The 27,454-nt window shown below is 42.7% G+C and overlaps 4 protein-coding genes across 5 annotated transcripts in view; all 4 read left to right on the forward strand.

Moving 5' to 3' along the window:
* LOC109485711 (echinoderm microtubule-associated protein-like 6) overlaps positions 1 to 4,588 on the forward strand; it is a 37,320-nt gene extending 32,732 nt beyond the window's left edge. Inside the window, exons 27-33 of the mRNA XM_019789376.1 lie at positions 391 to 607; positions 1,104 to 1,199; positions 1,660 to 1,788; positions 2,407 to 2,684; positions 3,154 to 3,247; positions 3,805 to 3,909; positions 4,380 to 4,588. Coding sequence (XP_019644935.1) covers positions 391 to 607; positions 1,104 to 1,199; positions 1,660 to 1,788; positions 2,407 to 2,684; positions 3,154 to 3,247; positions 3,805 to 3,909; positions 4,380 to 4,588 — 1,128 coding nt within the window. The remainder of the gene's footprint in view (positions 1 to 390; positions 608 to 1,103; positions 1,200 to 1,659; positions 1,789 to 2,406; positions 2,685 to 3,153; positions 3,248 to 3,804; positions 3,910 to 4,379) is intronic.
* A 5,855-nt stretch (positions 4,589 to 10,443) lies between these two features.
* LOC109485770 lies at positions 10,444 to 15,558 on the forward strand. 2 transcript variants are annotated; one of them, XM_019789455.1, is made up of 8 exons: positions 10,444 to 10,507; positions 10,956 to 11,015; positions 11,942 to 12,048; positions 12,351 to 12,506; positions 12,935 to 13,108; positions 14,087 to 14,251; positions 14,978 to 15,079; positions 15,460 to 15,558. In XM_019789455.1, exons 2-7 carry the CDS (start codon positions 10,960 to 10,962, stop codon positions 15,058 to 15,060), a joined length of 741 nt encoding a protein of 246 aa, XP_019645014.1. In that variant the 5' UTR covers positions 10,444 to 10,507; positions 10,956 to 10,959; the 3' UTR covers positions 15,061 to 15,079; positions 15,460 to 15,558. The 2 variants fall into 2 exon arrangements, with proteins under 2 accessions (XP_019645014.1, XP_019645013.1); XM_019789454.1 differs by having other exon boundaries at positions 10,445 to 10,507; positions 15,426 to 15,550.
* A 1,670-nt stretch (positions 15,559 to 17,228) lies between these two features.
* On the forward strand, positions 17,229 to 22,665 carry LOC109485772. The gene is made up of 8 exons (XM_019789456.1): positions 17,229 to 17,330; positions 17,536 to 17,595; positions 18,183 to 18,289; positions 18,591 to 18,746; positions 20,036 to 20,209; positions 20,849 to 21,013; positions 21,896 to 21,997; positions 22,588 to 22,665. Exons 2-7 carry the CDS (start codon positions 17,540 to 17,542, stop codon positions 21,976 to 21,978), a joined length of 741 nt encoding a protein of 246 aa, XP_019645015.1. The 5' UTR covers positions 17,229 to 17,330; positions 17,536 to 17,539; the 3' UTR covers positions 21,979 to 21,997; positions 22,588 to 22,665.
* Positions 22,666 to 23,904: 1,239 nt separating this feature from the next.
* The window catches only part of LOC109485712 (calcium-binding protein LPS1-beta-like), a 5,086-nt gene continuing 1,536 nt past the window's right edge, over positions 23,905 to 27,454 (forward strand). The window contains exons 1-7 of the mRNA XM_019789377.1: positions 23,905 to 24,093; positions 24,370 to 24,376; positions 24,682 to 24,745; positions 25,111 to 25,217; positions 25,640 to 25,795; positions 26,283 to 26,456; positions 27,416 to 27,454. Coding sequence (XP_019644936.1) covers positions 24,690 to 24,745; positions 25,111 to 25,217; positions 25,640 to 25,795; positions 26,283 to 26,456; positions 27,416 to 27,454 — 532 coding nt within the window. The 5' untranslated portion in view covers positions 23,905 to 24,093; positions 24,370 to 24,376; positions 24,682 to 24,689. The remainder of the gene's footprint in view (positions 24,094 to 24,369; positions 24,377 to 24,681; positions 24,746 to 25,110; positions 25,218 to 25,639; positions 25,796 to 26,282; positions 26,457 to 27,415) is intronic.

A 27,454-nucleotide genomic window follows, 5' to 3' on the forward strand; every position in this document is an offset into this window, starting at 1 on the left:
ATTTTGGCCATCCTTATTTTCTTCCTTCCTTCCTTCCTTCCTTCCTTCCTTCCTTCCTTCCTTCCTTCCGTCCTTCCTTCCTTCCCTCCCTCCTTTCGTCCGTAATTCTTGTCTTTTCTTCCCTTCTTCCTTCCTTCCTTCCTTCCTTCCTTCTTTCCGTCATTTCTTCATCCTTTTCTTCATTTATCCCATCATTCATTCCACCATACTCTCTCTCAATCCCTCCCAGGGCCACACGGGCACCCACCTCGAGAACGAAATCTGGGGTCTGGACACTCACCCTAAGAAGCATCTGTGTGTAACAGTAAGCGAAGACAAGACGCTGCGAGTGTGGAACCTGTTCTTCTTTCCTCCACTTTCTCAGTCATTCATTCTCTTCATCCCTCCCAGGGCCACACGGGCACCCACCTCGAGAACGAAGTCTGGGGTCTGGACACTCACCCTAAGAAGCATCTTTGCGTGACGGTTAGCGAAGACAAGACCCTGCGAGTGTGGGACCTGGCGGCGGATCAGAACCAGCTGACGCGCGGACGCAAGCTGCGGACAGGTGCGCGGACCTGCGCCTTCTCACCTGACGGAGAGCTAATAGCGGTGGGCATGATCGACGGTAAGAGATTATTTTTCAAAAATGAAGGTATTGTTTTTGGTATGTATGTATGTATGTATGTGTGTGTGTGTGTGTGTGTGTGTGTGTGTGTGTGTGTGTGCGTGTGCCCGTGTGTGTGTCTCATGTTTCACATGACCCTTAGGTTGTAATCATAATGGCTATCGTTATATAGATAAAGAATGCGCCTGAGTCAAGTGTTCCAAAGCCATTAGTCATATCTACATCTACATCTGGTAGCGTTCTTTGTTTTCAACATGTGTTTTCGTTACATGAACCCCTTGACAGCTGACGGAGAAGAAGTCGGGCCCCTCAGTTATATACGTAAAAACATTAGATAGACGTCTGCTAGGATGTGCTACTGGTCCATGGATCTTGCAATCAAGTTTTGCAAGTTGTAGGGGCTTCCCAGTTCTGCTGCCAAGATAAAACGAACATCCAGCATTGAAAAACTAAGCCAGTGACGCTAAGCATGCGCCCTCTGTTTCCCCTTTTGCAGGCGGTTTTGTGATGTTTCACTGCGGAAATTTGGAGGCGGCGTCACCCCAGTTCCGACACCGCAAGGAGAAAATTTCCGACGTCAAGTTTTCACCAGGTAGGCGCTAGAAAGTCCAGGTTGTGTAGAGAAGAGTGCATGGGTTTTCAATCTACAAACAGTATGGTTGGCAAGCTCCTACATATCTCTGTATAAAATTCTTCTGCTTTTATAGAATTATAAATTTCTTGCATGTAACTGTTTCATTCATTTCGCGATGTTTCATCAACTTCCTTTTCGTTCAAAGTGTCAGTCGAAAATTTGTATGAAGAGTCGTTGTTCTGTCTGTCTGATCAGAAGTTTGAAACATACTGCCTTTTCTTTCGAAACGTCCATCAGAAAATTGCATGATGTCTATTTCGTCCTATTTCATTAAAAGTTAGAAACTTTTCTTTGTTTTATATTAGTGACGTTTTGTTCGTTGAGTCGGTTAAAGATTAGTTATATGAGTGTTTTTCTTTCTGTTTAGCGAAAAGGTTGTAGCTTTGCTCACTCGGCTGTTTTTGTTGTACCTGTGCAGATGGGAAGTACATCGCAGTGGCGTCTCATGACAACTTCGTGGACGTGTACAACGTGTACAAGATGAAGCGGACGGGAACATGCAGGGGGTCATCCAGCTATATCACACACGTGGACTGGGACGTCAGCGGTAAGTAAACAAACAAATAAACAAACAAACAAACAAACAAACAAACAAACAGATACCCTAGGACATGCAGGGGGTCATCCAGCTATATCACTCACGTGGACTGGGACGTCAGCGGTAAGTAAACAAACAAATAAACAAACAAACAAACAGATACCCTAGAACATGTAGGGGGTCCTCTAGCTATATCACTCAAGTGGACTGGGACGTCAGCGGTACGTAAACAAACATAGGTCACATATAAAGATAACATACCAGGGGAGTTAGCCCGCGCTAAGAGAACAGTTTCGGAGCGGCAAACTGTTCTCTTTCATCTGTCTATTTAGCCAATTTATACTCTTTACAACCGCATCACGAAGCCTGGTAGAGGGTAAAAGACCACAAGTTCTCTGAGAGGGGGCACAATCAGCCACTAATACCGAGAGATTGTGTACTACAGGCTAGCCTTCAGGGATATACTTGCACCACACGTATTCAAAGATAATTTTTTTATAATTTTTATTTAGAAAAAAAACAGTGATGAATTAAAATGTCAGGACATAAAGTGGCTTCGAAGTCAATTACGCGCAAAGAGGTATTATAACACCTAATGATGATAATGTTTGATGGTGTTTTGTTCAGGCCGTCTGCTGCAGACCAACTCCGGCGCTAAAGAGCGTCTGTTCTACGAGGTCCCGCGGTGCAAGCGGGTCAACATTCCCGCCTCCGAGCTGGAGCGGATCACGTGGGCCACCTGGACTTCCGTTCTGGGACCGGAAGTGGAGGGGGTGTGGCCGTGGTACAGTGACGTCACCGATGTGAACGCCACGTGCCTGTCGGCGGACAAGACTCTGCTGGCGACTGGTGACGACAACGGGTTCGTCAAGCTGTTCAACTACCCCGCAACGGTAAGCTTGTTTGTGTTTTTTTTTTGTTTGTGCGGACAAGACTCTGCTGGCGACGGGAGACGACAACGGGTTCGTCAAGCTGTTCAACTACCCCGCAACGGTAAGCTTGTTTGTTTGTTTGTTTGTTTGTTTGTTGGTGCGGGCAAGACTCTGCTGGCCACGGGAGACGACAACGGCTTCGTCAAGCTCTTCAACTACCCCGCAACGGTAAGTATTGTTTTGTGTATTTGTCTTTCTCTCACCTTTTCATTCTGACTCCATTATACCAGTGGCACGGTTTCTCTCTTTCCTATAAATGGCTTCGGTTGTAGGGTGGATAAGAGGTCATTTTGACGGTTGATGGTGAGGTGACTGGATGTTGTACCAGCATATGCCCTTAGCTTAGGACTGTTACTCAAGCAACTCGATTTATGTCTAACCTTTATTGTAATAACCAATTAAGTAAATAGCACAATATTCATGTCATGTCTATATTTCCCAGGGCAAGCACGCGATCTGTAAGAAGTACGTGGGACACAGCAGTCACGTGGCCAACGTGCGATGGACGTATGACGACACCTACCTGGTGTCAGCAGGTGGGAGAAACTAGAATCTGTGTTAATTACCCCGAAGCAGATCCTTCGGTGGCAAAATTGTAACTAACTGTCAGGTATTATCAAGTTGGCATAGGCATTGTCCGAGGATTAAAGTCTTTAACTATAGTCTATTAACAAAGTCTTTAAAAAATCACCACAACCTCAACAAGCTCTTGCTGCCAGGGCCCTATTGGGCCCCATGCCCTGAAGCCTGTGACTGTTCACCTCGAAGCCAAACATCTAGAGTGGCTAAAACTTAGAACTACCAATAGCAGCCAAGTGTTCTTTATCACTGAGATATTTAGTCCAATAGGAGGTTAGGAACTATTCGTATCTTTACTTTTTTTCAATAATACACAAGACAGGGTTAGCTTTAGCTAGCTCAATTTTTTACCGTCAACCCCAGGTCATCCCAATTTGCGTCGCTCTTGTTCAGTTCAGTCAATGAGTATAATTACTTGAAGAATGTCTGCCTTTCGCGATCATTATTAGACAATTATTGATACATAAAATTGATACAATGGAGCATGTTGATAACATATGTTTTCCCTTTCCAGGCGGCATGGACACGTCCATCATGGTGTGGCAGAGGAAGTCCTCCCAGCCGCGGGACGATGGACACTACGACAGCGAGGACTCGGATGTCGACACGGACGACGAAGGTAAATCATAATGTTATAGAAAATTACAACCATCCGACCATTTTCATTCGATTCTGTTGATGTCCATAAATCATTCCTTCACTCAGTCAGTCATCTACTCAGTCATTCACTCATTCCTCCATCATCCACTCATTATTCATTCATTCATACAAAGCTGGACGTGTGTTACAGCACACCGAAGGATAGCTGTACCGGCGGATAAGGCTGATGTCAATGCACTCATTAAGTCATTCATTCATTCACCTATCCTTTTATAAGATCAATCAATTAACACATTTTCAGTGAAGAATTCATTCATTTTCCCCCAGAATCTACATCTGGGGAGGGTGGCGTTGTTGTAGAGGAGCGAGTTGCGCATGAAATTGAGGAGAGTTACGATCCGAACACCGGAAAAACCACCATTCTCACCTTCATCTTTTCCTTAAACCATTAAAAGTTCTTCATTCTTTGTTTCTGTCATTTTTTCACAGAATCTACATCTGGTGAGGGCGGCGTAGTTGTAGAGGAGCGAGTAGCGCATGAAATGGAGGAAAGTTACGACCCGAACACGGGAAAGACCACCTACATCCGGACCTCCACTGTGGAGACTACCATCGGCGGACAGGAGGGGCAAGCCAGCCCACAGGCTAACGGGCACGGTAGGCTCACCGCGGAACAAGTACAAGGTACGGTGGGATAAGATTTTTTTTCCACAGATCTAAGATAAATTTCAAGTTCAAGTTACGGCATAAGCTAGCCCAAAAGTTTGAGATGACGGTTTACGCTAAATTCTGGTGGCTCTTTTGTTTTGGATTACGTTGGGTGACTGCTGTACGAATATTACACTGTAATAAGCTACACCATACTGTGGACCTACATGTTTGTTAAAGTCTAAGACCCCTGTCACACAAATGAACAATTTGCAGGGGACTATAGCTATTACATTTGTATTAGTACTTTACATCTATTTCCTCAAGCTAGTGTCAATGGGAAGATATATATAGCTTCGGTCAGGAAAATGACATAAAGCCGGAGGCCCTGTGTTTGACCTCGAGCACGTAAAAGAACCCACTTGGACACTATCCCTCTCGAAAAGAGAAGGGATCCATCCCGGTTTAGTACTGTACATAACTGAGCCGTGTTACTCCTAAATGTTGTTTACCGGTTATTCTAAACAAACAAACAAACAAACAAACACACGTCTTGCGCTTCAGAGTTTAAGGAGCAGTTTGAGATGACTGACGTGGACGGAGACGGGCTGATCAACCTTGCTGATGTCAGGAGGATCCTGGTCAGGGCAGGTCATCGACCTTCACCTGCTGAGGTCAAGGAGATGATGAGGGTCGTGGACACCAACGGTAAGGGCATGACCTCTGAACTTTGACATGTACACAGGTTATGGGTTCAAACAGTATTTTTTTTTAAATTTAGTCATGGTATTTGGTCATGGTTTGTACTGGTGATTTATTTCTAAACTTTGACGTCTACATATTAGGCTGTGGACTCAATGGATTTCTGAACTTTGAGATGTATTTAGAAAGAGGGTTCAACTGTGCGGATGGCTTACACTTTGACATGCACAGATACTGTTGATGCTGAATGCTAGGATGATCTTTGAAATTTTACATTTACTCACTGACAAGTCGTGCATGCAATTATAGCTTTGAATGGTATCCATCCCCTCTAAACTTTAACTTCTTTTCGTGTATTACTGTGTATGTGTGTTATTCTGCTTCAGTAAAATCATTATATAACATTATATAACAACGAAACAATTACTTCACTTCTCCCGTGTCTAACTGCACTTCTAAACATTTGACGTCCAACCTCTACTCAAACTGCAAAACCCATATATTATGTTGATCGAACTTCTAACCTCTACCCGAACTATTCTATACTAACCTCACTAACCGCTACTGTGCTCTGCTTCTCTACACCATACAGGGGCAAAGACTGTTGATTTTGAGACTTGCCTCTCCATGGTATCAAGCCTAAGTTTCCAGGGGGTCAAGTCCATGTGAAGAGGTGATACATTCTATGACTCAAACTGTAGGAGGAGAAATTTGCGATGCACAGTTTGGATAAGCAGCACTTTTGCACAACGGACAACACTCTTTATCTGCTCTCTTCAGACTGGACACTCACAAGCCGCTATCTTTCCTTGATGATGATGACGCACTGTGCTCTGCAGCTCTGAGTTGTGGAAACATCCTTTTCCTGCACTCAGTCTTGCCTTTCTTCATTTCGTTCAACCGCATCTTTTTCTCTGCGAGCTTGACGGTTCTTAGATTCCACTGTTTATCTTTCCTTACCTTCGCCGAAATCGTTTAACTCTCTCGTTTATATACATTGGTTTTGGCCACATAATACGGCAACGCTAAGCTGGCTAAGCCCAAGAGAGGTCTAGTCTTGCCTCTGACACGTTGTTGTTTTTCCACCCGCAGGAAAAGTCGAAGTGGTGACTTTCGAAGAGTTCCTGGATATGATGGACACGTTTTACCACAACAAGTAACTCGCTCGCTCAGCCCTCTTCTGTGCCAGTAGACCGTTCCCAATATTCAAACTACGGATAGAACGTTCCTAATCGAACCCGTCGAACCTCCGTGTTCTATTTTGAACCCGTCGAACATCCGTTTTCTATTTCGAACCGGTCGAATCCGTGTTCTATTTCGAATCCGTCAAACCCGTGTTCTATTTTGAACCCGTCGAACATCCGTGTTCTATTTCGAACCCGTCGAACATCCGTGTTCTATTTCGAACCCGTCGAACATCCGTGTTCTATTTCGAACCGGTCGAACCCGTGTTCTATTTCGAACCCGTCGAACCTCCGTGTTCTATTTCGAACACCGCCGCATCAGCGCGGGAAGGGCCAGAAGGAAATAGAACAGGGGGTTCGACGTGTTCGTTCAGGAACGGTTTGTTGTCACTTGAGGCAACAAAATGTCATTCCACGTCGTGTGGTCTGCTGCTACTCTCGTAGCTTCATCGAGGGAGAAGCCCTGTCTCCTCGTTTCTCTCTTCATAGTTATCCACCAAGGTCCTTTTGGACGGCCTCTCCATCGTTTCCCTTGCGTTGACGACAGAAGAGCTACTCCTGTCAGGATATCTGGTGGTATTCGGCAGACGTGATCCAACTATCTCCACCTGTGGGTCTCTACCTTATGATAAGGTGGTACGGAACCTGTCTTGTAGTGTAAAAGCTTGTTTGAGATTGTATTGGGCCAAAGGTTTATTTTTTCAAGATCTAGGGTTTTGGAAAACATTCTGTGGATCGTTTCCTTCAGTGTTTACCACAACAAGTAAAACATATCATAAATAGATTCATATCAGTAAAACTAATGTAGTCATAAGGCGATTTTCTACTCTTCAAGCAGATGTTGGTAGGCGAAACCATCCGGGTCCGTGGCGATATCATTTGAAAAAACGTCGATGTCACGATTTGCTTGACAACATCTGCTTGGAGATAACTGCGGTATGGTTGTGTAAGTGGCTCTGTATTGTAAATAGTTAAACATTTATAGTATGGGATAATGTGAGTCACCAACGCCTACTGCAGTGCTGCTGGTTGTCGTTAGAGGGCGTTACTGCATAGTAAACATTTTGTAAGAACGTTTGAACGTGATCTATTTGCATTGAGGCATTTATAGAAGATGTACATGGAAAAGAATTGTTTCTATGTACACGTCTTGTGTATTTTATGGTTGATATTTGGTGCCTATTGGTCTAAATATATGCTAAGGTGTACATATATATTTACCGTATTAGGTACGGCTTAGGCCGTATCAGTTCAGTTCGTTGTTCCTTGGTGTTTAGAAAAAATAATTCTGAAATCTGAGGACCAAAGAAGTGAATAAATCTCTCAAGTAAGGTTTTTTTTAATCTCGATTTAGACCACGTTACGTATATTCGTACATTTTCGGTAAGAGTTCGTGAGGTTGTGACGTCGTCGACTGGCTGTTTCGTATATTTTCGTACATTGCTCGGATCGTGTGACGTCATCTTCGGGCTCTACGACAGTAAGAGCATTTTTAGGGGCTATAAGTCCCTTTCGAAGCTAGATATAGAATTATTAATATCTTCTATGAGATTGAATTTATACAAAATCTCTTCGCTAGTAACTTAGGATAGTTATAGCCACATAGGAGGAAAGCCATGCTATTTGTATAAACTGTATAATGTGCACAAATATATCTATCTATATATCTATATATATACTATATCGTAAACTGTGTATGTATCCTGTATATAGATTCGTGAATTCTGTACTATTGTAAGGCTAAGTCCAGACATTCAACACAAAAGTGAACATGGTGTGTTATTAGCCTCCGTAGCAGGCTTATAGAACTGGGGTTTTGGTAGTCTTCGGCTCTAGCCCAGTTCTAACAACCATGCCGGCTATGTTGTCTATATGCAATCAGAAAATAGCACATAAAAGCTCCAAAAGACCACGAAGACCCCTCAAACCCCCCATTTTTTTGGCATGCTATGGAGGCTAATGTGTTATGTATGTATTGAACAATGTGGTATTTTCGGAGCCATATACGAGAGATATATAATATCATGTGTTTAATGATTGGGTTTGGCTGGTGTGATCTAATACCCTCTACCAGGCTTCGGGAGGCGGCTGGAAAGAGTAGAAATCGGCCAAGTAGAGAGATAACACGGGGAAGTTGGTCTGCTGGGAGAGAACATTTACCAGCAGACAAACTCCCTCGGCATGCTATCTCTCTATTTGGCCGATTTCTACTCTTTCCAGTCGCCTCCCGAAGCCTGGTAGATGCTAGTTATCTAATGATATGTTGCTGAATGACCTGGAATCTACTTGTATTACTTTTGTCATTGGTTGAACTATTCGTAAGAACCAGGGGCTGGTTTAATAGCCCTAGCGGAATATGTTTGTACAGCAGATGAATATTAAAAGTTGGTGTTTGTGTGTAAGGTTATTGCGAAGTGACAGAGTGATGGTGTTGTTCGTTTGTTTTATAAATTACCAAAATATGGAAAGATAGTACATCGGTAGAACGTAGTGCACCTGAGAGAATCCCGGAGTTTTTTTCGGTTTTTGATGGATGTTCGCATAAAAATTTTGCGCGTTGCAGACGATATCTTTTCTGACACGACATTTGAAAAGTATAAACGGGATGTCATCCTTAAATACGCGAATACGACCTTTAAAAACTACACGATCCGTCAATACATTTTGGGCAACTAATTTACTTAATACGGTACTCTCTACTCTTCGTAGAATAGAAAAAAGTAAGTTCTGCGTTTCTTTGCGTTTCGTTTTTCGAGGGACATATTGACCATTGGTGATTCGAAAACAACAGAAACTCACTCACTCACTCACTCACTCACTCACTCACTCACTCACTTTTGCTGTTCAGTGTGTTGCCTTCTTCAAAGAAAACCGTACGGTTTTGCGCGCGTTGTTTGTTAGTTGGCCGGTTGTCCGAACAGCCGTTATCATTGGTTTATTTTGTACCACGTCATAGCTTAGCTTACATAACGCGCGTCCTTGCAAAAGACTGGTTATACACACAGATGTACCAGGTTACGTAAAGTTTTATACGCTGATAAATCAGGATGACCCAATTATAGTTCCTGCAAAACATCCTTAGGCCATGTTGATTTGATCATCTGGGAACCCGAAAACTGATGCGAGCGTGAGAAAAATAGAAAAAAGTTTGCCCCCCCCCCCCAAAAAAAAGTTTCCTTTATTATGAAATCTACGTGGTCATGGAGGTTGGACAAATGACTAAACAAGTAGAGCATGCTATGGCAAATAATAAGACTCTTCATTTTCATTTCTTCAAATTTTTGTTCTTTACCCGAATTGATTATGCCATTTTGTAACATTAGTATCGCATATCGTTTTCTAATACCTTTTTTGTTGCAACATACGACACATATTCGCTCATTTGTTCGATTTACAGCATGGTCGAAATAATTTTTGGAAACGGACGAAAATTCCTGCGCGCGTGGATGTCATCCATATAATGAAATCAACATGGCCTTATCAGAAAGTAAAGGACAGAGGATTTTACCAGGTTACGTAAAGTTTTATAGGCTGATAGTATCAGGATGACCCGATGAGTATATAGACCCTGCAAAACATCCTTATCTTATGGCCTTACGTAAAGGACAGAGAGTGCGTAGGGATGGGAACAAACAGAGGATTTAACATGTGTCTAATTATTACAAATAGATAGCATAAAATCCGACATATATCTGCATCATTAGCGATAAAATGCAGCTAAACATTCTAAAATCAGTATTACCAGAGAAGAAAAACATCATCAAACCACTATATATATATACAAAGACCAAGTTTTAGACAATGGCTTCAGCGCACGGAGTACAAAAGACTGTTCGTGTCTTTTCCTTTTACTAGATAGTGAGACAGTGACTGGTTTACCTCTGCGCAGGTTGTAATTACATTCCAAAGTGGGTCATCTGTCCGAAAACTAGGCTATCAAACGGACATACGTGTTGACAGACCTTGGGACGTCCTCGGTAGAATCTGCCGTATTTCCCACGAGGAGGGTATATATATTAGGATGGACCGACTTACAATCTTCACACGACTAGACGTCTCGTAGTGTCCCGACAAAGAAAACTGGTGAGTCGTATTGTGCTGTATTCCTACTGTAGCTTTTATTTTCTGAATTTTTTGTTCTGTTTCTTTTGCTGTGATTTCGACCACACAATAGAAAAACTATATGAATTTATCTCCAGTTGCTTAAAAAAAGAGACAAGAAATAGTGAAGGCCTAGATTAGATAGAATGTATCCTCTAGTAGTTGTTAAGACGTTTACGTTTCTTTTATCCTTGTATCCTATGTATTATTTTACTCAATATGTTGTACATATAACATCACACTCTGATATATGCATTTAGCTCCATGGGCATGTCATGCAGTTAAAGATTCAATTATGATTGAACTCTTACGACGAACGATTTGTGAGATAAAAAGTTTGGTTGGTGCTCAAAGCTTAACAGTCTACCAGTCCTTGGTAACTATTTTTGACGTGTACTGTAACGATTCTATGTGATGGTTTATTTTTCAGAACCATGACTCCCTTCCTTTTCCTGTTCGTTGCCTTGGCAACTGCATCTCCCATGAGGAGGTACGTACTGAATATCCACGTTCTATGTGATGATATTTTTGTGTTGATCTACGAAAAAAAAATGATCATGAAAGCTCATCTTTGTTGGTAGTAATGATTATAGTAAAATGTTTAACTTTATTCCAATACAAGGGTTACAAAGAGATCACATTTTGAAGGACCACTATCACCTTCATCAGAATAATGAATCATCAGAATTCAAAACTTAAAATAAGTTTGAATTTGACTCAACTAGACAAAATCATAGTGCTTTTTAACGTATACGTATCACCCTAGTTTCGCTGGCAGAAGGCGATAACTGGTGAACATAAGACTACATTTTCCACTGGATGGATACATTTAGTTTCAATTTGCCTTGTATCCTGCTAGCCCCCTATTCCTAGCTCTTATAGCTGTGTATTTCTGTTTATATAATTGAGGAGAACCTTAGCCTCTACCAGGCTTGGGGAGGCGGCTGGAAAGAAGTAGAAATCGGCCAAATAGAGAGAAAAGCATGCCAAGGGAGTTTGTCCGTTGAGAGAATATTTCGCCGCACCTAGCCCTTTGTCGTTTAGGTCTACTTGAATGTACATGTATTTATACGACTGTAGCGTTGGGAAATATGGATGTAAAACCTATGATTGAAAAGTCACAATATGTCCTTACGTATCATGAAAGTTCATCTGTGTTGGTAGTTACATGTTTAAAGTTAAAACTTTTGGTCCAACACAAGAAAGTTCTCTCACCTATAGCTTTCGACCAGTCACTCTGGTCTTCCTCAGTAGACTGACCCAGTCACACTTCAAAGAAGCCACGTGACAAGCTTCACTGTGTCAGTCTACTGAGGAAGACCAGAGTGACTGGTCGAAAGCTGTAGGTGAGAGAACTTTTTTGTGTTGGAACCAAAAGTTTTAACTTTAAACATGTCCTTACGTTTTTGCATGTAGGCAGATGGATGCCGGCCTGGATGCCAACATGGACGGCCTAGTCTCTAAGGACGAAGTGTTTGCCGCCATGTCTCTGCACGAGGCTCTTGTCGCTCTGGACAGGGATGGTAAGACATAGACATTAGATTTTCTATATTTTCTATATTTAAATTTTAAAATTTTTATGAAAAAATTGTTTTAAAGTTCTTTTAAATTTTTTGAATTTTAAAAATTTTTAATTTTTTTTAAATTTCTTAATTTAAAAAAATGAATTTTAATCTTTTTAATTTCTAAAAATTTGAAAATTGGAAAAAAGTTTGAACTTTTATTTTTAATTTTTTTTAATTTTCAATTTTTTAAAAATTCTTAAATTTTCTTAATTTAAAATTCTTAAAAGTTAATTTTTTAAAAATGTTCTCTCTGTGTGCAGGCGATGGCTTCATCTATCTGCCTCAGATTATCGAGCTGTGGGGAGTCGGAGACGTGTTTTACCTTCTCAACACCGACGGAGACGACCACCTCACCTTCAGGGAGATCGAGAACGGAATGTCTCTCAGCGACTTCTACGACAAGTTTGATTTCAACAGTACGTATTTTGTCTTTATTTCTTTACATCTATTTTCATGACTAGACATGGTGACGGCACACTCAATTTTTTTCAACTTATTTTATGCCGTCAACAATACTCATCTACACCAATAAGTGGGGTCGTGTGGCGTAGCGGCAGCATGCTCGACTCGGAACCAAGAGGTCATGGGTTCGAGTCTGTACATGTCACCGATCTTGTGCCCTTGGGAAAGGCACATTTAATACACGACTTTCCTCACTTCGCTCAGATGAAAATGAGTATTGTCCTGTCCCCCGTGTTGGTGGCGGCTTTAATATAGGTTGAAAAAACTTGAGTGTGCCGTCACCACGTCTTGTGATTATATGTTGGAACATAGCCAGTGGCTATTACAAAGGGCATGCACTGCTGACAAGACTTGACAACACAAACTCAAACTTTACCCACAGTGGACGGCACCCTGGACGTTGCTGAAGCTTACCAGCTGAACTTCATCTATGACGTTCTGAATGACCCGACCATCGACGACCCTCTTGACTCCAACGGTGACGGCAGGCTCTCCAAACTCGAGGTTGTCAGCCACATGACCTACGACGAGGTTCTCATGGCCCTGGACACTGACGGTAAGATAGAGTCATTCTGGGTTGCTGTATCCAGAACCGTGCTTTATCCAGAAACATACTTAGGCTTTAATGGTGCTAGATAGTCCATACGTATCCAGAACAGAGCCTGGGATACGCTTAGACTATCTCATGGCCTTGGACACCGACGGTAAGATTCTGGGTCACTCTGGGTACGGGAGTTGTTCTTTGCATCCAGAACCATACTTTATCCAGAACCACGCTTAGGCTCGGTTCTGGATAGTGCACACGTATGCAGAACCAAAAACTGGGATACGCGGAGACTATCCAGAACCGGGCTTTATCCAGAGCCATGCTCAGTCGCGGTTCTGGATAGTCTACGCGTATCCAGATTCGTGACTGGGACAAGTCTACGTCCTTGGATACGCAGAGACTATCCAGAACCGTGCCTGATCCTACCACTAATCCGTTCAGGCATAGAACTAGATAGGCACAGATCTGGATACAATAGAGACTATCCAGAATCGTCCATAATATTAACCCTAATCCATTCAGGCAAGGAACTTGGTCCATTACACGCTGCAAAAGCATCCCAACCAGAACCAGCACGTCTCCCCCGATATAGATCCGCTGGGGAAGACGGATGCCCAAGTGTGTGGGTCTCAGATTCGCAACTTGTTAATAACCACCTTAAACAGATCCAAGCGAAGGCCGCCGTGTCAACCCTTCTCACGGTCTCCATTGTCTATCGAGACAGAATGATGTTTATTCTTATTCTGTTATGTATATAGTAGAGGGGATTCATTTTCTCAAGCTAACCGACATCTTGCACATGCAGTCGTCCTTTTGTAAGACACAGGCAAACCTGGTCGTGTGACAGGCTGAATAAAAGTTCTAAACGGGAACTATGCGGCTCCAGATGTCTTACTGAGGGACGACTGCGTGTGCGAGATGTCGGTTAGCTTGAAGAATAAATCTCCTCTACTATATTCTTATTCTGTTATGTGTTTGCTCTCACAGGTGACCGTCAGCTGAGTCGTGAAGAGCTGATGGTCCTGATGGGCTCCGTAACCGACAGGTTCATGAACGAGCAGGACAACAACGACGACGGGTTCGTCACCTTTGATGAGGCTAAGAGCCACCGCATGAACCTCGGGAAGGTCTTCGACAGACTGGACTTGGACGGTACGTTTTTTTTTCTTTCTTTTTGGTTGGGATTTCAACAATACAGTGCAGGCACATAGACAGAGACAGAGAGAGAGACAGAGAGAGACACAAAGAGAGACAGACTGAGGCAGGGAGATACTGAGAGAAAGACAGAGGGACAGAGACTAAGAGACAGAAACAGAGAGGAAGAGAGAAGCAGAGAGACACAGGTAGACTGAGACAGAGAGAGACAGAAACAGAGGGAAAGATACAGAAAGACAGATACAGAGAGCTCTAGTAGAGAGACACAAAGAGAGACAGACTGTGGCAGGGAGAGACTGAGAGAAAGACAGAGACAGAGAGAGATAGATAGAAACAGAGAGAGACAGAGAGAAATCGAGAGACAGACAGAAAGACAGATACAGAGAGGTAGAGAGAGAAGAAAGACAGATCTAGAGGCAGACAGAAAAGAGACAGAAAGAGACAGAGTGAAAGAAAGAGAAACAGAGACACGGAGACAGAGAGGCAGAGAGAGACAGGTAGAGGCAGAGAGGGACAGAGAGACAGACAAGGAGATAGAGAGACATAGAGAAAAAGGGAGACAGACAAAAAGACAGAAACAGAGATCTGCTTCTTTTGTTTCCACCAGACAGGGGGAAAATAATTTTCCATTGGAGTTTGACAACCAGAAAATTTAGTCGCTGTGAATGTATCATTGTTGTTTTTTCCTTCCTATACTAATCTGTGTTGTTCAACTGCTAACAGATAGTGACTACCTAGAGAACGGCGAGGGCGCCGGTTTCTACACTCTCTACACGATTATCGCAGTCGCCAACGCTGAAAACTAAACAGCTTCCTCATTACAGGGTACGTTTAATGTGTGTTATTTTTTAGAATCTCGATATTTACTTCAGATTTCTATGAGTGTAATGCTTAATGTTACAAGCTATATTCACTGATCCTACATATACAAGATACAGCTGCTAAAACAGCCATATTGGTTCTGCAAGTAAAAAAAGGTGGTTTGTTCTGTTTTTCTTGTCACAGTCTTCATAATCCAGTACTGTAGTGAATGGGGCTTAATATACATGTGGCCATATGAATGTCTAGCTATTCATCTTGCAAAACTTGGATTCCTATCATTCCTCCTTGGTGAATTGGAGATGTAGCCCCGATCTTTTTCATTCTAACAGCAATGCCATTTTCCCAACAGCTTTACTAATTTAATCCACCATCTTGGAATGCAGTCACCTGACGAACAGTTGGACCTCGTGACGACCCGATTACAGATTCACCAGTAGCTGATGCACGGCAAACATACAGACTGAATAAAGAATAAAATCTTAAAGTCAACAACGTGTTGTCTTGTCGTCTGTTTAAGATAGTTGGGAAATGACTACGTGGTGGTTTTGCTTGTTTTATGTCACAAATATCAAGACTAAAAGCTGACCATGTCATTAAAACAAAAATGTACCATCGTTAGTAAAATGTTGATATGATACATGAGAAACTGTACTCACTCACTCACTCACTCACTCACCCATTCACTCACTCACTCACTCACCCACTCACTCACTCACTCACTCACTCACTCACTCACCCATTCACTCACTCACTCACCCACTCACCCACTCACTCACTAACTCACTCACTCACTCACTAACTCACTCACTCACTCACTCACCCACCCACTCACTCACTCACCCACTCACCCACTCACTCACTCATTCACTCACTCTTTTGGATAGAAAGGGTATTGCTAGGTATTTTTTAAAAGGTTTGGCTGTCGACCATGGTTGGTTGTCCGAACGGTCGTTATCATTTGTTACCTCCATGAAAATAGAGGTATTGTTTTTGGCGCGTCTGTGTGTGTGTATTTATGTATGTGTGTGTGTGTGTGTGTGTGTGTGTGTGTGTGTGTGTGTTTCCGCACATTTGTTCAGCATAAGTTCAGAACGCCTTTATGGATTGTGATGATATTTGGTATGCTGGTAGGTCTTAGGAAGCCAAAGGTCAAGGTCAAATATGGGCCTCCTGGTGGCTGACCTTGGTACTGCAGCAGAACTTCCGGTTTTGTAAGGCAGGGAAAACAGATGTGCCGGTTATGCAACAAAACACCAGCGGTCAGCGCGCCGGTTTGATTAATGAGGTTCTCCCTCTGGAATAGGCTGACCTACATATTTCAGGCCAAAGGTGCTACTGTATTAGCTGTGCGTTTGAAAATAAAAGCCTATGTTATTTTGTTCTGCACTGTAATATACTTTGTAAAAACATTTACAAAAACTCATACATTTCATGGAGGTATGAGATCTCCGAATTCTTGTTTATTTTGTACCACGTCACCTTAGCTTAGATGACGCAGCACGCGCGTCCTTCGTGTTCAAAACAGAGAGGAGTTTGATAATAACAGGTTATGTAAAGATTTATGTTTTGTCAGGATGAGCCGAACCCAGCGTGGATCCTGTACAACATCCTTATCAGAACGTAAAGGCTGAAGCATGCGTCACATTACGTCATTAGGTTTAGTAACAAACCACATAATAAACAAACCTGATTATTTAGCACATTTATTTGGTTAGTATTTTTAAAAGAGGGCAAAAGACGAATTAAGAGAAAAAAAGTGGTGCTAATGCGTAGTTTGTACTTTTAACCCAATAAATGAGCAAAAATGAGCGAGGGGGTTGTTAACTCATTTTTTCACGAATACGAAGTTAAACTAATTCTCTTATTAGTGAAAATGAGTTAAAACCCCTCGAACTCAATTTTTCACTAGTTCACTAGTAAGAGGTTGTATGAAATCTCTTGAGTAATTGAAAAAATGAGTAATTAGAGGCGTGTTGATGCATTTTTTATACAAATCCAGTTCTTGTAAATTGAAATAACTGGCCATTCCATCGTGAATAAGAGTCGGCCATGACATTACAACCCAAACTGGGTCATCTGCCCGATAAAAATAGGACAACAAACGGACATAGATATTACTATTATTAGCCAACCTTGCGGTGTCTTGATAAGAACCTCCGGATCTTCCTTCAAGACGTGTATATTAGGACCGAGTGCCTCGGACTCAATCTTCACAAAACTCGACGTCTTGAAGTGTCCTGACAAGAATCACCAGGTGAGTAGTTGTTATTCTGTATTCTTTCATGGCGTTTTTGTTCTGCTTCTTTACTATAAAGAAACTCGTAAGACGTACGATTTGTTAGATGGAATATTGGTAAAGGAATTTGGTTAGTGGCGCTCGCGCCTAGACGTTTAGAGAGCTTAATAACTAGTGGTATTTATGCTTGACTTGTACTCTAACGCTGCTGTGTACTTTTCAGAATCATGACTCCCTTCCTTTTCCTGTTCGTTGCCTTGGCAACTGCATCTCCCATGAGGAGGTACGTACAACGTGATCATATGTATGTGGCGTTCTACTCTAAAATGAGTTCGAATTTGACTCGACCAGCCAAAATGAGTGCTTTTATTCAACATTTAAAATATCTGGTTAAAATAATACTAACTTATCTACTGGATTGGTAGATTCAGTTTTTTTTTATTCCAACATGTAATCACCAGACGTGGTGACGACACACTCAAGTTTTTTTTCAACTTATATTAATGCCGCCACCAACACAGGGGACAAATACATGACAGGACAATACACATTTTCACCTGAGCGAAGTGAGGAAAGTCGTGTAAAGTGCTTTTCCCAAGGGCACAAGATCGGTGGCATGTCAGGACTCGAACCCGGGACTCTAAGTTCCGAGTCGCGCACTCTGCCGCTACGCCACACGACCCCACGATTCAGTTTAGTATCTGATACATTTAGTTCAGTACCTGTATCCTGCTAGCCCCCTAGTCGTAGCTCTTGGAGTTGTGTTTTGCTGTTTAAGGATCACCTAGCCCTAGATCTTTTTGAATGTTTATATGTATATGATTGTAGCGTTGATGTAGAAAAGTATGATGACGAAGTTTTTGCATGTAGGCAGACGATGGGCGGTCTGGATGCCGACGGTGACGGACTCGTCTCTAAGGACGAAGTGTTTGCCGCCATGTCTCTTCACGAGGCTCTTGTCGCCCTGGACAGGGACGGTAAGCTCTACTTGTTTATTTTTTTTATCATGTATCAGGCACAAAACTGGCCCATATCAGCATTTCAAGGGAGAGCAAATTACTACGTTTGGACTTGAATGGCTCACATGTCTTTTTATGACCATATCACATATGTTCATTTTTGGGGTTCATTTGTACTCTTGGTATAGTAAAGCATTGTATATGGGCAAAATTGCGGTCAAAATCTGTCATGCGCCTCCTAGCGACATCCTTGTTACTTGCACTTTTTTTACAGTTTTTATTCTTGTGATTAGCCTTAAATGTAATCCTCTCTGGGCAGGTGATGGCTTCATCTACCTGGCTCAGATCATCGAGCTGTGGGGAGTTGGTGACCAGTTTTACCTTCTCAACACCGACGGAGACGACCACCTCACCTTCAGGGAGATCGAGAACGGAATGACTCTGAGCACCTTTTACGATCAGTTCGACTTCAACAGTACGTATTCCGTCTTTCTTTCTTTCTATCTATTTATGACTCTCCCGCCCATTTCGTCTGTAGCTGGTGTGTTACGCCGAAGGGCGGTTATACCGGCTATAGAGATACAGATACAGACGTAGACTCGCCCTGGCAGGGCATGTTGTTCGTAGTAAGGAGCCAGTGTTGTCTATGTTAGAGAGAGACACTGGTCTCGCAGGGACTGCATTAGTGTCCGCTATGAGGGATAGGACATACTGGAGTAACTTTATCAAGTGTACCTCACCGGATTTATAATCCGGAGGTTTGATGATGATGAAGGAGTGAAGGAGGTTTGCCTCCTGCAGGAGTATTGTGGTCAGTTGTTTTTACATGTTCGCACTGTATTCTGCGTCTACAGTCGTATGGAAATGCCCTGTAATAACACATAATAACAATAGTAAAATACGTCTATTAAGTACAGACGGGCCCAGATATTGCGGAACAAGCTGTGGCGGAATATTACATCCGATTTGAGAACGGATTGGATAACGTTGCTTGAGGAGTTGTACAGACGGGATATGAAAGGATAACATTGTCTATATACGTCTACGTTTAAAAGGCATCCAATGCGATTTCAGAGCAGCGAAACTGGAAATATTCGAATTCTTTATGATGTTGACACATACTGCTTCACATTAGCACGTTTCAAACAGTATTTCATACTTTGGGTATTTAAAACTGGAGAAACAAGCCCCAAGATGAGTCCTTTATTTTAGGGGAGGTACCCCTAAAATCAGCCAGGGGCCCTTCCAGTAACTATTTTTCGTCAGAATGTTTGGGTACATTTGCTCCATGAGGGTAACTTTACATTGGAATAGTGTGGTTTCAACTCAGTATGGAGATAAGTCACTAGAATATTGACTTTGAAAAGTTGGGTTTCCAGGCCCTAAAAACTCCATTGGATCATGCATTTAAATTGGAACTATCTTATGCCCTCAGCGTCCCCCAACATATTCCGGGTATACGTAGTCGAGTGGTGCGTCCTGGGCGCCTTTTGCCGTGCGTCGGTACATACAGGGCACATGCCCGGCATGGTTCCCCCACAGGCATTCTAAGTGCATGTCCCAGGAATCGAAGTTGACGATGCCTTACCATGGTGATAAGGGGTCGAGTGTTGGTCAACTTGTAGATCCAGGCGTTGCTCACATGCTCTAGGCGCTTGATGTTAAGCATGATGTGGTGAACGCGTTTAGCTTATCTTAGATCTCAATAAACTCTCTAGATATGTCGAATTTTAAAAATAAATCCGAACTATTCTATACCCACAGTGGACGGCACCCTGGATGTTGCCGAGGCTTACCAGCTCAACTTCATCTACGATGTCATCAATGACCCTACCCTGGACGACCCTCTGGACTCCAACGGTGACGGCAGACTCTCCAGGCTCGAGGTTTTAAGCCACATGAATTACGACGAGGTTCTCATGGCTCTGGACACTGACGGTAAGATATGGTCACGTATCCCGAGTATCCAGAACCGTGGTAAGTCACGGTTCTGGATAGCCCAAGCGTATCCAGAACCGAGCCTGGGACACGCAGAGACTATCCAGAACCGTGTTTTATCCACAACTGTGCTCAGGCTCGGTTCTGGATAGTCCAGAACAGAGCCTGGGGAGCAGCCAGCAGGAGGTACATGTGGATATACCTATGGGGGGGGGGGCGCATGAGCCCGTAAGATAGTCAGGGCACGGACAATGTTGTATCCAGAACCGTTCTTTATCTTGAAGCATACATAGACATTAATGGTTCTGGATAGTCCTCGCGTATCCAGAACCGTGGCTGGGCAAGTCTACGAACTTGGATACACGGAGACTATCCAAAACTGCGCTATATCCAGAACCATGTTCAGTCAAGGTTCTGAATAATCATCATGTAGAGTTATCATATAGAAGTAAAGACTAAAGAATACATAGCGGCAGAGTGCGCGACTCGGAACCGAGAGGTCCCGGGTTCGAGTCCTGACATGCCACCGATCTTGTGCCCTTGGAAAAGGCACTTTACACGACTTTCCTCACTCTGCTGAGGTGAAAATGAGCATTGTCTTACCCCTGTGTTGGTTTTCACACACTTTGGCTCGTCCAGGTGACCAGCGTCTGACTCCCGCTGAGCTGATGGTCCTGATGGGCTCCGAGACCACGGAGTTCATGAACGACCAGGACAACAACGACGATGGGTTCGTCACTTATGACGAGGCCAAAAGTCACCGCATGAGCCTCGGCAGGATCTTTGACAGGCTGGACCAGGACGGTATGTTTTAGCCTCCATAGCGTGCCAAAAACCTGGGGGTTTGGGGGGTCTTCAGGGTCTTTGGGAGCTTTTATTTGCTTTTTTTTCTGATGACAACGTAGCCGGCCTGGTTTAAGTACCCGTGTTTAGAACTGGGCTAATCAGAAAACAGCCAAAGACCACCAAATCCCCAGTTCTATAAGCCTGCTACGGAGGCTAATCAGAAAACAGCCTAAGACCACCAAACCCCCAGTTCTATAAGCCTGCTACGGAAAAACGAAAAAAAAACGAAGCGGGTGAATCCATGGGAAGAGGTAAACATTGGTCGTCCTTCGTCTATGCAGGCGCAGATGACTGTTAGCGTCGTTGTTTGCGAGGTGTGTGTCCTCATGTGGTTCTGAGTCCAAACGTTACTTGGCAAACACGCCAAAAACAGTCACTCAAGCAACTGGATATGATTTTGGAAACGGTCAGACGTTTAAGCTAGTATCCACTAAAGCTCCTGTTCTGTACAACAGGAGCTTTCTGACTAATTTGCATTATCTTGTCTTGACTTGTCTGACTTTTGTTCCCTTTTCGACTTCCAAAAAATTACCTTCACTTTATTTGTATATCCATCAATAGTTTGTGCTTATAAACCTGCCTTTCTCCTCTGGTCTCTCAGTCACTGACGAAAGCTTGTGGATACTAGCTAAAACGTCTGACGTTTTTCAAAATCATATCCAGTTGCTTGAGTAACTGTTTATTGGCATATCGTATTACCTGGATGTCTAACCTTCATCGACTTAAGGCAAACAGTCGTCCACACTTCTGGCATTGGTGATCCGTTGTAGAACTGTGAATGGATTAATGTTGTTTTCTTTTTTTTACCTCAACTGATTTTTCGTGTTTTTCTGATTCCAGATAGCAACTACCTAGAGAATGGCGAGGGCGCCGGTTTCTACACTGTGTATGTGACTATCGCAGCCGCCAACGCTAGCAACTAAGCAGGGTCCTCATTACGGGGTGAGCTTAACGTGCCTTGTTATGTTTACCGAAGGAAAACATTGTTTTTACTCAGTTTCTTCCTCCTCCTCTTCCTCTTCCTCAACAACCTCTGACGTCTCACATTTCTTCACAACCTCTTGACGTCTCTCACCATGGTGACTGGTGTTGGGTTACATAATGTTGCAATTTTATGGTCTGCCCTACTACTGTCACAATATACTAGTAGTACATGTGATATGAATGTGTTTGAGTAAGAATTAACAGGGCAGACCATGTCCGAAGGTAAACATTATGCATTTGCTTTGCAAATGTCACTTCCCTAGTTTTATTATCTATATCTCTTCAGATAAAATCAACCATGTGTCTTCTTCATTCATGCTACATATACAAGATACAACTGTAGCTGATACAGCAGCAATGTTGATTCTGCACATAAAAACAAATGCGATTATTTGTTCTGTTTTTTTCTTCATAAGCCAGTAGTAAATACAGCTTTATTTATGCTGTCACTAAGTTAAAGTTAGCATTATAAAAAAATACACCATCTTCCTCTTGTAAGTATTTGTAACCCTGATCTAATTAACATAAATATATTTTTCTTTGAACAGCTGGTTCTTGTGATGACCCGATTGCAGATTCATCAGTAGCTACAGTTATGCAAACGAAAGACTGAAATAAAATATTACAGTCAACAAAGTGTTATATATTCGTTTGTTTAAGTAACTAAGTCGTGGTTGCTTATTCCATGTAAAAAATATCAAACATAAAAGCTAACCATTAGAATGGAAATGCACCATCGATAGTAAAATGGTGATAAGATAGATGAGAAATTTTTTCTCACTTTTTTTAGATAGAAAAAGTATTCTTAAGTGTTGGCTGTCGACCTTGCTTCTTAAATGGACGATTATAACCTCAATGGTAACATGAAAATATCTCAAAAACTTAGTCTAAAACTCAGTCACTCATTTACTAATTCATAGTCTTCACTGTTTGTTTTATGGCTTTTTCTTAGGAGAAAACGGTACGTCTTGGTGCGTTGTTTGCTTGTTTTTTCTGTGTCCGAAAGGACAGATTTCTCTTTGTTTGAACAAAGTCTTAAGCTAAGTGCTGTTTAACCACAGACGAACTTTCACACAAATACTGCATGTGTTCTGCATATTTACATAACATTTCACCCGCCACCTTAGCATAACACTACACGCGTGCCATGTGTGTATAAAACAGGTTGTTAATGTATTTACATATTGATAACACCAGGCAGACCCTGGCGTCTGGAGTATCCTGCAAAACATTCTTATCAGAACGTAAAGAATAGAGCGTGGGTAGGGTCGGAACAAACTGCACATAGTAAGCAGAGGAATGGACGTAGGAAGGATACACATGTAGCGTTTGGCCACTTTGCCAGCGTATGATTTTAGCAACGTTAGAATTGATACATTAGTATGGCAAATGCGTCTGTACAGCCAAAGTTCACGACGGTTCATATTGGCAAGATACAGGCGAGGATGTCATCCGCAAGAACAAGATTGTTTTTGTAGCACAAAAAAGTGGTAGTTGTAGAGTGTAAGTTTTTTTAACGGACCTCCATTCAACGTCGTATCCGAGGGACGTCCCTAGCCGAAGCTAGGTACTCATTTCCACCTGAGTGAAGTGAGGAAAGTCGTGTGAAACGCCTTTCCCGAGGGCACAAGATCGGTGACATGGGCAGGGTTCGAACCCGCGACCTCTCGGGTGTGAGCCGAACGCGCTACCGACTGCGCCACACGACCCCATCTTGAACTAACATCCACCACATACGCTCCGTGCAATATGTTCAACGTGCAATAATAGAACTGGCCCTGACATTGTAACCCCGAAGGTGTCATAGACGTCACTAGGAGCAGCGAAACACGGTACAACCTGGCACTAACGTCATAACCCCACCTATGGTTGATAGCTGTGTGAAAAATCGAATTTCAAGCGGACGTTTGTATTGACCAACCCGGGTAGGTCCTGTTTGAATGCCGTTGGGCGTCCAAAAGACGTGTATATTAGGGTCGAGTGTTCGTGACAACGTCACTGTCTCAGACTTCACTCGACTGAGCGTCTGGTAGTGTCTTGACAGGAACAGACTGGTGAGTCTACTTTAATCCAATCTATTCTAGCTTCTTTTAATTATATCGTTCTCTCTCTCTCACTGTCTGTCTGTCTGTCTGTCTGTCTGTCTCTCTCTCTCTCTCTCTCTCTCTATATATATATATATATGTATATATGTATATATATATATATGTATATATATATGTATATATGTATATATATATATATATAGTTTTAATTATGATCTAGCTACTTCTTGGCTATGGTGGGACCCTCAGAATATGTTATACAATCCGTTGTAGCTTCTTTTAATTATCTCGTTGTTTTGATCTGCCTCATGGCAGTGATGGAACCCTAGGTCGTAAGATATGTTACCTATGTACATATATCCTGAATTACAGAATGTTCAAGAAAACACAACAGTTTAGCTTTAGTATCATTATGGATTAGCTCCGTTAGAAATATATCTTAGTATAGTTCATGTATCTACCCTTGTTATTTCTTCTTTGCCATATATCGTGCCATCACTACCAGTTGCAGTTGTTGGGCAATAAAGTTGATTTTATGTTTTAGTACTTACCCTAACAATGGCTCGTGGCGATTATTTTTCAGATTTTTTCATCAATCATCAACCATGACTCCCTTCCTTCTGCTGTTCGTTGCCTTGGCAACAGCGTCTCCTATGAAGAGGTACAGAACATAAATTTCAATACTATTTTAAACATGAGGAGGGGGGGAAGTACGATCTACTAATGGGTCAGAATCGTAGCTGGCCAACCGGTATTACTTTTATACAACGCAGCACCCTAGCATCGCTGGAAACAGCGGTAACCGGTTTAATGTAAAGCCCCATTTCGAAATGTTAAAAATATACAATTATTATTCTTGCATCTAGTAAGCTCCATAGCTATAGCAGTTTGCTGTTTAAGGATCACTTTTCACTCTGTAGTTTAGATCTGTTTAAAATGTATCCATCTGGTGGAAAGCGTACTATAAATGTGAACATCAAAACCATGATAAAGAAGTCATACGTCCTCTTGACATTTACCACACAGGCAGGCGACTAGCGGCCTAGATGCCAACGGTGACGGTCTGGTCTCCAAGGATGAAGTTCTCAGCTCTATGTCTCTGCACGAGGCTCTCGTGGCCCTGGACAGGGACGGTATGCAAACTTTCACAGCATGAATCGGCAGCTTCCCCGTTGGTATCTATCCATGTAAAACTTTTGTAGCAGACATGGTTTCTAGTATTAAGGTGACAGCACAACCGCCTTACTGGTTTGTTAACCCAAGAAGACCTTTGACGTAACTGCTATCTACATACACATTTTAGCTCATAAAGGACCCTTTTCCTAAGGACCCTGCAACTTGCATCATAAGATAGCTTAACGACAGCTAAATTGGTCATTCTCGGGAACCTTCACGGATGCATCGTCCAAAATCATTTGTAATTCGTAAAATGCATTCATGAACAATATGCTGTATATGGGTCTTACTGGCAAAATGAAGTACAAGTTTGGTTATGGGCCTCCTAGCTACTACCTTCGGTACTGTAGCGAAACTAGCAATGCTTTCTATCGTGCAGGCGATGGCTTCATTTACCTGCCTCAGATCATCGAGCTGTGGGGAACCGGAGACAAGTTTTACGAACTGAACACCGACGGAGACGACCACCTCACCTTCAGGGAGATCGAGAACGGGATGACTCTCAGCGACTTCTACGACCAGTTCGACTTCAACGGTAGGGATTTTAAACTTTTTCTATTCTTTTATATCTATAGTTGATTTTCCTTGTCAGATTTTAGAGACGCACAGTACACAGCCATTTTGAAAGCCATTATTTGTAGTCGTGACAATTTCGTACCAGGATATGCGAGAAGGTACAATGGAAATGTGGCTACGACAAAGCCAATCTATGTCTGCTAGTTTGGCTTGTTAGGTGTTTGCAATTGGAATTTTCTACCATAGTTTAGGATACTAAGTACACATTTCTATTCTTTCAAGTCAAAGCAGTCATAGATAGCCACAATTGTCTTACTTGCTAGTTTTTTTAAATCCATCATACAAGTACATTTTTACTATCATAAAAGTTCATCTGTGTTGGTAGTTACATGTTTAAAGTTAAAACTTTTGGTCCAAAACAAAAAAAGTTCTCTCACCTAGGGCTTTCGACCAGTCACTCTGGACTTCCTCATTCAAGTACATTTTTATATTTTCCGTGTCAACAGGTGACGGGACCCTGGACGCAGCAGAAGCTTACCAGCTGAACTACATCTGGGACGTCCTCTACAACCCTGCCATCGACAACCCTCTGGACTCCAACGGAGACGGCAGACTCTCCAGGCTGGAAGTTCTGAGCCACATCACCTACGATGAAGTTCTGCTGGCCCTGGATGCTGACGGTCAGACAGATTCATTTTTATTGTTTTAAAACCACCAAGTACAGTAGGGGCATTGTCATTGGTTAGGTTTAAACGCAGATGTTCAAGGGTTAGGTTTTCAATGTGTAAAAAGTCGTTCGGTGTAATGTAGCCAGCTGCCGCCGCGTGCCTGCGAAGCTGGTGTGTTACGCCGAAGGGTGATCGTACCGGCTATACAGATACAAAAGCTGGTGTGTTACGCTGAAGGGCGGTTATACCGGCTATACAGATACAGAAGCTGATGTGTTACGTCGAAGGGTGATCATACCGGCTATACAGATACAGATACAGAAAACCTAGGGGAGTCCTTGCCTTGCATTCAAGACATCCCGCCCTGGTCTGGTCATACCACGAATGTGATTCCATTCCAATATCGGTATAGATCGGTACACACGTCTTTCCTGCCTCTCAATCACTTCAAGACTTAATAATTACATACTGAAGGGTGTGAAGTCCGCAGTTAAACAAGCACTATTACCGGTGGGTAAGTCTAGCAACGGGCGTGGGAAGGATTTTAACGATTTTCCGTAACACACCATTGGTTTATCCTGCCTAAATCACCCTTCTAGCAGCCACTAGGCAAACCTACCCCCCCCCCCCAACGAGCCCTAGTCCCTGGACATAAGGGTGTGTGTTACACAGACTGGTCATGCATACTTCATGTAGCTGCAAAAAATACATTTTTTTTGTGGAGGCGCGTGGGGGAACGGCAGAGTGCTCGACTCGGCCCCGGGTTCGAGTCCTGACATGCCACCGATCTTGTGCCATTGGGAAAGGCACTTTACACGACTTTCCTCACTTAGGTCAGGTGTAAAAAAGTGTTGTATTGTCCCCTGTGTTGGTGGCGGCATTAATATAAGTTGAAAAAAACTTAGTGTGTCCCCACCACGTCTTGTGATTACATGTTTGAATATAACAAAAAATACATTTTACTCTTTCAGGCGACCGCCAACTGAGTGCGACTGAGGTGAATGTCCTGA

The sequence above is a fragment of the Branchiostoma belcheri genome, unplaced genomic scaffold (genome assembly GCF_001625305.1).
Source record: "Branchiostoma belcheri isolate BF01 breed outbred unplaced genomic scaffold, Haploidv18h27 scaffold78, whole genome shotgun sequence".
In the NCBI taxonomy this organism is placed as follows: domain Eukaryota; kingdom Metazoa; phylum Chordata; class Leptocardii; order Amphioxiformes; family Branchiostomatidae; genus Branchiostoma; species Branchiostoma belcheri.